The sequence below is a fragment of the Sarcophilus harrisii genome, chromosome 3 (assembly GCF_902635505.1).
Source record: "Sarcophilus harrisii chromosome 3, mSarHar1.11, whole genome shotgun sequence".
Classification (NCBI taxonomy): Eukaryota; Metazoa; Chordata; class Mammalia; order Dasyuromorphia; family Dasyuridae; genus Sarcophilus; species Sarcophilus harrisii.
In genome coordinates this window covers 461,539,502-461,550,076 of record NC_045428.1, presented here as the reverse complement: position 1 = coordinate 461,550,076, position 10,575 = coordinate 461,539,502, and the positions used below count along the sequence as shown (strand labels likewise).

Genomic DNA, 10,575 nt, shown 5'->3' with positions numbered 1-10,575 from the left:
GGCCAATCTTTTGTCTATTTCATTAACAATTTTTTCAGAAAATGAAAACTTTTTTTCCTTAAAGCTGGAATCCAATAGTTATCTATTTCTCATCATTTCTAGTTATAAATAGATTCCATTTAGACCACACTGAGATGTTTAATTATCGTTCTGAGCTAGACAAGTCCTATTGTATGTTTATTATGGGAGTTGGAAAACATCTGTATCAACATCCAATAGGCAGCTATCCCTTGAAACATAAGGGATTGGGTCAGGGAATATGATAGTAAATTCCTTTGAATGTTAATATTAGGAACAAATTACATTTTTCCACACTATACAATTTTAATAACAATTTTGAGAGGAAAAATAACAAAAATACAATACAAAAAAGGGCAGTAAGATCAATTACGATAGATTTGCTAGAAGGGTGAGAAGGTTGTTTTATATGTTTCCCTAATTTGGACAAATTATTAATGTTTACCCAAAAGACTCCTTTCAGGTGTTTTCTTCCTGAATTACAAATCAGTAACAATGAACAAAGAACAAAAGATTAAGATATAATTTATTCAATGATATAATAAGGAAAATTTGCATTTTCCCAGAGAGTCATAGATCAAAAATTTATGAGGATAAAAAATTTTAAAAGCCACATAGTCCAAATGTCTACAAGTTTACAAATTAAAAAGATGAAACCCAAAAGGCTAAGAGCTTTAATTAAGATCATTGAGAAACAACTTTCAAGACTAAAACTCTACCCTCTTCTTCTTTCCACTTCAACATTATACCAAAGGAAGTAAGTCCTACTGAGAATGTTGGTAACAGAGAACAGGGAGAACAGAATTTGGACAAGGATTCCTTCCTGAGTTAATTGCAATTAATCAATGGAAATAAAAATCTTGGCCATTAGGTTCAACTCACATTATGAAAGTCCTGTTGCTGTCCTTGTAAACATTCTACTCTTCAAGGTTTTCTTCATGGCAGACTGAACATCTTTATTCCTCAGACTATAAATGAGAGGATTCAGCATGGGCCCCACATTTGTGTAAAACACTGAAGCAACTTTACCCTGATCCACAGATCCTGACGAGGATGGTTGGAGATACATAAATGAAGCTGACCCAAAGAAAAGAGCAACAGCAATTATGTGGGAGCTGCAGGTGCTGAAGGCTTTGGACCTGCCCTCAGTGGAGCTCATGCTCAGGATACTGGACAGAATAAGAGCATAAGATGTAAAAATGGTGACACTAGGTACTATAATATTAGTGCCCACAACAATGAAAACTACCAGCTCATTGACATAGGTGCTGGTGCAGGAAAGCTGGAGGAGAGGGAGGATGTCACACATATAATGGTTTATGATATAAGCATCACAGAAGACCAGTCTCAGCATGCATCCAGTGTGAGCCATGGCACCAGCAAACCCCATTGCATATGCTCCACTCAATAGCCAAGAGCAGACTTGATTAGACATAGTGACATTATACAGCAATGGATTACAGATGGCAACATAACGATCATAAGCCATTATTGTCAACACATAGCATTCAGAAATAACAAAAAAACAGAAGAAATAGAGCTGAGCCATACATCGTGAATAAGAGATGATGTTTTGCTTTAGGACAAAATTCATCAACATTTTGGGAGTAAAGACAGAAGAGTAGCAGAGATCTATGAAAGATAAGTTAAAGAGGAAATAGTACATAGGAGTGTGAAGCTGAGAATTCATCCTGATTAAAATGGTCAATCCCAAGTTTCCTGTTAGAGTGATCATATACATCCCCATAAACAGGAAGAATAGAGGTAATTGGAGCTCTGGTTGATCTGTTAAGCCTGCAAGGATGAACTCAGTGACTGAAGAGGCATTTTCCAAAGCCATGCTTTTTTTGAGGGATCTATGAGGAGAAGAGAAAAATTGCACTGCTAATGGAGAAAAAACTAATGAACCCTTTCACCCAGTTATGAAAAAAGCAATTTTGAAATTTTTTGTAAAGAATCATCACAATGCCATGCTATCAAACACCAAATATTGAGGGATTTTGACTGGCTGAGTAACAGTCTCCACGTACTTAATGAACGCAGAAGATTTTTCCTAGATTCCCCTGCAGAGTAACAGCTAATATTCCTCACATTCTGAAGCAAAAAGAAATCAGGAAAATGACAATAATTTTCACCCTCCTCCACAGCTCCTCCTGTGCTAGTTCACCTTGAATACTTTAACTACTGTCCTCATGTCAGAAGTGATGCAGTAGTATCTCAAAGAATTTTGCAAAATACCATAGTCAAAGTATTATAGCTAACATTAGTTATATTTATTATTAACAATCTTACCAATAATATTATTAGTAATAAAAGATAATAATGGCAAGTATTTACATAACACCTATTATGTGTCAGATATTGCCCTAAATCCCTTCCAAATATATCATTTAAATTTCACAACCCTAGGAAGTAGATGCTATTATTATCCTACTTGAGGAAACTGAGAAAAACAAATTAAGTGACATTGCTAAGGTCACACAGGGTCACACAGTGCCTGAAGTAGATTTGAATTCAAATTTCTAACTCCAGTTCCATGGGTCCCATTCATTGAACCAGCTAATTTTCTGAAATCTGAGTAATGAGTTCCTTTTTTTTTTTCTGAGTTCTAAGGAGGTAGAGGACTACTCTATTATCTTTGAATGTTCTCTTGCATACTCTTACTTGCATTTTACCAGAAGACCTATATATGAGCTAGTGAAAGAGCTCAGGAATGTGGTAGAATTTCATATATCCAAGTTGATAAGACAGGGAGGAGAAAATAGTAGTAAAAAATTTTGAAAAAGATGATGTTTCATATTCACCCTCCCTCCATCTAGACATTTCAGTTCTCCTGAAGGAGAAATAATTCTGATAAGGGTGAACAGAAATTCACCTTCTGAGAAGTGATGTTCCCTTTTCTGAGGCAATCAGAGTAACCACCTCCGCCTCTAAATGAGATATAAAAATTGCAGAAGCTTACTGTGATTTCACCTGCAAAATCTGCTCAATTTACAAGGGAGGAAATAGTGCCTAGAGGTGTCTCCAAAGTCAACAGGTTATAGAAAACACCAGTTTTATTCAAGATATGAAAATTCCAAGGACCCAATTGTAAACAGAGAGCTATCAACAAGTTCTCACCCTGGAAACAAATACTTTAGGGAGAAGGAATTATAAAGCTGATGTTTACACACTGTTACATAGAGTTTATTTTTGTCTCTCAGGGGATTCAATCCACAGATCAATCCTTAACTTCACACAAGGGATTGTTGATTCCGAGACTTTTTTCACTCTCTTCCCAATTTTTTTCCTAACCTTAGTTCCATGTTAGAATTTCTCTCTTGAACAATGTCTTATGCAGTTATTACATCTAAGACTTTTTTACATGACTTAAAGAATAGAACTTAACTGTCAATATCTGTTTATAAGGTTCTGTCAATATGGAATGAGGATAGTTAGAGAAAATTGTTCTATTTCTGTCCAGGGGAACATATACTCTACCATGTATAATACAAAAGCTAGATTCATTAAGATTTTTAAGAACCCCATTTTGGATATACAGGCTATAATTAATTATAATAGGAGATAATATTAATTATCCCTACACACACACACACACACACACACTACTTAAATCTCCAAGTATTTATTGCATCCATCCACCAGCAAAGCCAAAAATTAGTAAGTTCCTTGATGATATGTCTTGCTTTTTTTTTTAATAAATAAATGAATGCATGAATGAAAGAATTGGGTTCTTTGATAAGAGTAGTATGGCAGTACTCCTCCTGTTGTAATGCTACTTTTTCTTATGTACATTCAGACATGGACTCTAAAGAAAACAACTACTTATTTATAACCAATTAAAGACCAAAAGAAAATCCTAAAACATCAAAAAAGATTATCAAAAATGAAACAAAACTTACTAAATTAATAAATGAATACGATGTTGAAAGATAAAGAGATAAATCAATATATATATAAAATGAAGAAAACAATTATCAGCCTCAAAAAGAAGATAATAAAGCAAATGAAAACAAAAGAAAGGAAATTATTAGAAATTATTGGGTCTGTCAATGAAACTGAAAACTTAAACAAAATGAATGAATAATTTTAAAATATAAAATGTTCAAATCAATTAAATGATAAAATATTTAAATAATCCAATAACAAAAATAGGAATGAATGAGCCACAAATTAACACCAGGAGAAAAAGCTCCAGGACAAGATGGATTTACAATTGAACTCTGTTAATCATTTAAAGAATAATTGATTCAAATTTTCTACAAACTCTTTACAAAATAGGAAAACTACTATCCTACCTAATTGCCCCTGTGATTCAAATATGGTCATGGTACCTAAATCAGGGAGACTCAAAACAAAAAGTGAATTTTAATAGACCAATATCTTTAATGAACACTGATATAAAAATTTAAATAAAATGTTTGTGACAAGAAAGGCTATAGCAGTATGGGAAAGGTCATAAACTGGGATTTATACAGAAATGAAGGTTATTTCAACATTAGGAAAATTATAAACATAAAACATCATAATAATAACAAGAACAAAGTTATATTTTTAATAAATAATACACTTTTGACAAAATATAACACCCGTTTTTAAGTACTATAAAATACAATAATAAAAGGACTTTTCCTTAATATGATAAGTAATTTCTACTTAACATCAAGAGGTGCAATTACGTATAAAACTGAAATAAACTTGTTACTTTTACAATAAGATCAGTGTAAAGATGTCCATTATTCACCACTACTCTTTAATATACAAATATTAGCCTTAGCCATAGAAAATGAAAAAAAAATTAGTGATTAGCAAAAGGCATAAAAAATTGTAACTTGTAGATAATATAATGGTTTATTTAGAGAATCACTGAGAGTCAATTAAAATTAATTATAGCAATAATTTCAGTAAAGTACAAGAATATAAACTAAAAGATCAAAATGTTTGAATTACCAAAAATTTCAACAGGAAGCAATAGAAAGGGAAAATTACAATTAAAATAAATACAGAATTTATAAAATATTTGGGAATCTTTTTTCCATCTTCTCTATACACAAGAACTATATAAATACAATAATGCTCTTGACAGAAATAGTCATCCAAACAACTGAAGAAGTAGTTTATGAGTAAGTTATGCTATATTATTCACTCTCTTTTATTGAGTCATGTCAATGAAACTACAAAGGATTACTTCAGTAACAAAATTGATTAGGGAAAGAAAAAGATAATTTCAAAGGAAATCATAAAAGGAGAATATAAAAAATAATTGGGTCAAACCAGATCTCAGTCTAAACAACAGCAATGATTATCAACATGTTTTTAGACTAGTTGAGCAGTGGAACAGGTTAGTTATTCAGTATATAGAAGGAAACAAAAAGTATAATAAAGAACAGCAAAGTTATTGATAAATCCAAAGACACCAACCAAAGGAGTAAGGATTTACCACAAAACATCTGGGAAAGCAGAAAAGCAAGTTGAAAAAAATGAATCCAATACGTCATTTTGCAAAATACATAAACTCCAAATGAATGTGATTCAGAAAAGATAACTTCCTCAGAAAATTACAGGATGAAAGAAGAAATTAGTATTTTGCATCTGTGGATAAAGGAAGAATTTGTGATCAAAGGATAGAGAGGATCTAAGAAGATAAAATGGGCAATTTAATTACATGAAAATCCAAGACTCACTCAAATAAAACCAATGTAGCAAATATGGGAATATAAATAGTTAAATAAATAGTAAAAAAAAATTGCAGTAAGAAGTTCTAATAAAGATCTAAATGTCCAAGATATGTAAAGAACTGGTTCAGATTTGTAAGAATGAGAAACAATCCACAATTGATAAAAGTAAAGGTGTTCCAAAAATTCATGTTACCCATGGCAAATGCTTCAAAACACTAAGAATTAGGGAAATTCCAATTAAAATATCTCTAATCAATCTATCAGATTGGATAAGTTGACAAAATGGGAAAATGACTAATATAAAAGGACTGTGAAAGAGCTGACATGCTTAAGCTTTAATTGGAGAATTGTGAATTAGACTAACAATTCTGGGAAATAATTTGAAATAATTTCCAAATATTATTAAACTGTGAATATTTTTTGATCCAGCAATCCCTGCACCAGGCATTTCCTGAAAAGAGATCAAAGAAAGAAAAATATGATCCATAAGTATAAAAGTATTTAGAGTAGCCATTTTTGAGACAATAAAATAATGAAAACGGAAGAGGTTCCCATTGGTAGACTAATGATTAAACAAAATAAAGTTTTAAAATGCAATGGAATAATATTGTACTATAAGAAATTATAAGAGGGGCAATGTCAAAGAAACTGGGAGTGATCTGTATCAATTGATGTGTGGAATGAACAGTACCTGGAGAGCAATGTGTACAAAGATAACAATTGGAAAATAAAGACCTTTCAAAGATTTAACAACTCTGATCCTTGCAATGTTTAATAATATATTTAGGTGACTGATAATAAAATAACACTACCCAATCCTTGAAAGAGAAATAATTGACTCGTGTAGCATAATTAGACATGCATTTTGGATAGAGCCAATGTAAACTTTGTTTTGCTTGGCTATGATTATTTGTTACCAAGGTTTTGTTTTCTTTTTTTTTCTTTCTGAATGGGAGATAGAGCAATGTAAGAGAAAGAAAAAAATTAATGCTTGTTCATTTTTTTTAAATGAATGAAAACTTCGACTTAGTGATGAAAAAATGAAACTATTTTGTATCTTTTCTCTCCTAAGGAATAACTCTAAATGGGTTTGGGGGGAACAAAGAGGAGGAAACAGAGGACATAAAAAGCAAGAAAAATCTATTTTCCAAAAACTACAAATGAATCTGCACTTGCAGGTTGCTACAGAGGTTCCTCAAGTGTTCAAATATTTTGTTTATACTGCAATAGAAACCATGTGAGTGGAATGCGTTGTGCTAAAATTATTATTCTCTGAAATGCTAACATGGAAAAATAACCCAAGAATAATGATTGCTACTAGTAATTATCTAGCTTTGTGTTAGTCATAACTCAATCTTCCTCAGTTTTCTGCACTATTAAATGAATTAATTGATCTGTATTTTCTCCAAAACCACTTCAAAGACTACCATGCTATCATGTTCCTTCCCTTTCTCATGAATCTATTGGCACCAATCTTGATTTTTCTACATTTCCTCAGAAATGCTTTTCATCTAAAGTTCCTTTTTGGTTTATTTCTTTTATTTTGTTTAGAAACCTCTATTGAGAATATAAAGACTTATATGAAATCCTTTATCATTTAAATGAATGGGACAGAAAATTATCCTATGGTATTCTAAAATCACCATAATTTCATCTCATTTCTCCAAAAAAAAAAATTTGCCTAGCTTCTAAGTGACTTCATCAAGAGAAAAATAACCAAAAATGTTCATGTCCCTGGAAGGATCTTCTTGTTTTCTGAACTTCCTGGATAAGTAGTAGAGACATTTTCATTTGTGTTTTCTTGGGTTAATTTATATTTCCAACTGCCACCATAAATGAACCATGCTTTATTAGAGTACTAATTCTAAGTTCCAAATTACTCCCAGACTCCTGGGAAGCTGTTTTCAAGTCCATCTCTCAGATCTCTTCACAGATATCTTTATTGTCTTGGTTCAGTTCAACAAGCATTCAGCTATTATTAAGGACAGATATATTTATATATAGATGTATAGACATAGATACATATGTAGATACATACAAATACATATAAACAGATAGCTACAATCATACACATATATATATCTATGTAAGACCATACTATGCATGTGTCTTCTGTTTCTCTGAAAGTACAAAACATTTTCCATAAGTCCAAGTCTTTCCATATATCTACCAGCTCTCCATTTCCCATATCACAGGACTATTCCAACCTTATACTGTCTCATTATTTTAAATACTCTAAAACAATATGGATTAATATGGCTGATATATAGCATACTTTCCCAATTTTTTTTCTTTCAATTAAATCTATTTTAGTTTTAATTTTGAAATCACAATACCATTACCTTTTTTAGTCTAATAAATTCTACTTCTTATCTTTATTTATATGTTTGTGTGTATCTCATTTGCTTTCCCTCCTGCCTCCTCTGTTTTATTTCTGCCCACTACTTTGCCCTCCTATTACTTAACCTTCCCTCTCCAAGGATATTTCCCTTATATTGTTCCCCTATCCATGCCCCCTGCTCTAATGTTTCTATCTGCATTTAGAAGACTTTTTTAGTCTTCCAAATATTTGTTTTGTTCCCACTTTGTCCTGTTCTCATTAATCTACACACCCCACCCTTCTATACAAGCCCCTTTCCCTTACCCTCTTGTTTCTTTTTATTCCCTTCTAAATGTATACTCTTTTCTTTTTAACCATATCTGATATGGAGTATTCCCTCTAAAAATACCTTCTTATCCTCTTTCCTCTCCATATTCCCTCATCTTTTTTCTTTCTGAATTTAGAACTATGTTATATCCTTCTAGATATGTAGGGTTCCAGAACTAACTGCCCTCCTTCCCATTCTAATTCCTCTGTGTCAGTTCTTCCTCTTTCACCTCATTTATGTAAGATAATCATTTTTTATTCCTTTCCTTCTACAATTTTGCTTTTTAGAATTACATCATACTCAGCTCTAACCTAATCTTTCTCTCAAACTATTCAATTACTATTAACTATCTTAGACATGTGGATTACATTTCCATAAATAAAACACAAAGAATGTGTCATTATTATGTCCCTTATAATGAGTCTTTGGTGTTTACATTCTATGTTTCTTAGATCTTATATGTCAAAAGTTCTACTTTTTGCAATAAAATCCTGAAAGTCTGACAATTTATTGAATATCCATTCTCTTCATTCTGAATTGTGCTTAATTTTGCTGGATATGATATTTTCAGTTACAATCCCAATACTTTCATTCTTTGTCATGTAGTGTTCCAAGAATTGTGGTATTTTAGTGTAGCCTCTGCTATGTCTTGTATGATTTTAATTGTAGCACTACCATATTTGAGCTTCCCTATTCTTATTGTTTATAATGTTTTCTCCTTTATCTGGGGATTTTGGAAGTTGGCTTTGATATTTTTGTAGTTTTCTCTTATAGGAGCTCTTTCAGGTGGTTATCAGTGGATTTTTTTCTATTTCTATTTTTCTCTCTTATTCTAACACTTCAGGGCAATATTCTTTAATTATTTTTGTAATGCTGTTTCAAGATTCTTTTTTTGCTTATAACTTTCAAGTAGTTCAATTACTCTTATTTTTTCTCCTTTTAATATGTTCTCCGGATCAGTCTTCTTATGAATTGTTTCACATTTTCTTCTAAGTTTTCATTCTCTTTATTTTGTTTTGCTTTTTTGTTCTCATAACACTGCTGGTTTCCCCTTGCCCAATTCTAATTTATAAAGAATCATTTTCTTCCTAAATAGCTGCTTTTCTAATTGGATGTCTTTCTTTTCTCAATATTCTTTTTTTTCCTTGGATTATTCTTATTTTTAAATTTTTTCCTCAATATCTCTTATTTGATTTTTAGAGACTCTTTTGAGTTCTATGAATTTTCTTTAGGCATATGACTATTTGATGTTTCTGTTCGGGGTAGGGAAAGTTGTTTTTTTTTTAATTATCCTTCTCTTAAATGAACCCCAGTCTTCACAATTTCCTTACTAGCTTTCTATTATTGGGTTCTTTCACCTTTGCCTCATTCTCTTTTTTAAATAAATGCTTGCTATTTTAATTACTCTTCCTCTAGGGTAGGGTAATGATATCTCTAGGTTCAGGTCCTCTCCTTCATTTCTCCCCTCTGAACTGGAACCTGAAATCAAGAATTCCATCCTTCTACAGGAGCCTGTAGGCAGCAGTGTTCCTGCCCCATTGATTCGGCACTCACCAAGAGTGTGTTGCTATCTTTTTGCCTAGGGCCACATTTAGACAACATTGTTGGGGCTGGCATTCCTTATCAGCAGAAATTTCCTCATTTTTTCATATATCAGACATAAGTATTATCCATCTTCAGAGAAAGAGACAAACAAATGTAGTGCAGCCTCACATATATATATATAAATATAACATGTTATATGTTATGTATATAGGTATATGAATATAGATATATATTTATATGTATGTTTATGCATTGGATATATGTATATATGTGTGTATAAATATATCTGAGTTTAATTTTAGCCTTCTTGGAGCATTTGAAGAGGTAGGAAAGAGGGGAAAAGAATAGAATAAGATGCATGGAGTTCTATGCAGTGTATACTGCAATCTTCCTACTCAGACTCGAACTTGAACATAAAATTAAAAGTCAAGAAATTGGCTGAGGAAAAGAAAAGGTTGAAGCAAACAACAACAAAAAAGAGCATGACCATAGAAAGTTAAATATCATAACAGGAAAGATCAACTCATAAAAACAGAAAAAGACAACAAAATCAAAACAGTTACATGCAAAAAAATATCAAAGAATATAAATTGGTCATAGGCCCAAAAAAAAGTTTGGAAGGGTTGAAAAACTATTTTAAATATCAAATAATAGATGTAAAAAACATTTTTTAAAACTTAGAATGA

The 10,575-nt window shown here is 31.7% G+C and overlaps 1 protein-coding gene across 1 annotated transcript; it reads right to left on the bottom strand.

Annotated features, from left to right (window-relative positions):
* Positions 1-901: 901 nt before the first annotated feature.
* Positions 902-1,924, bottom strand: LOC100918196 (olfactory receptor 8B3-like). Its single transcript, XM_012545100.3, has one exon. It carries the CDS (start codon positions 1,856-1,858, stop codon positions 902-904), a length of 957 nt encoding a protein of 318 aa, XP_012400554.1. The 5' UTR covers positions 1,859-1,924.
* Positions 1,925-10,575: the final 8,651 nt, after the last annotated feature.

Bases quoted from the DNA above. Each gene is read 5' to 3' on its own strand.
- LOC100918196 (XM_012545100.3), bottom strand. From the start codon at position 1,858: ATGGCTTTGGAAAATGCCTCTTCAGTCACTGAGTTCATCCTTGCAGGC.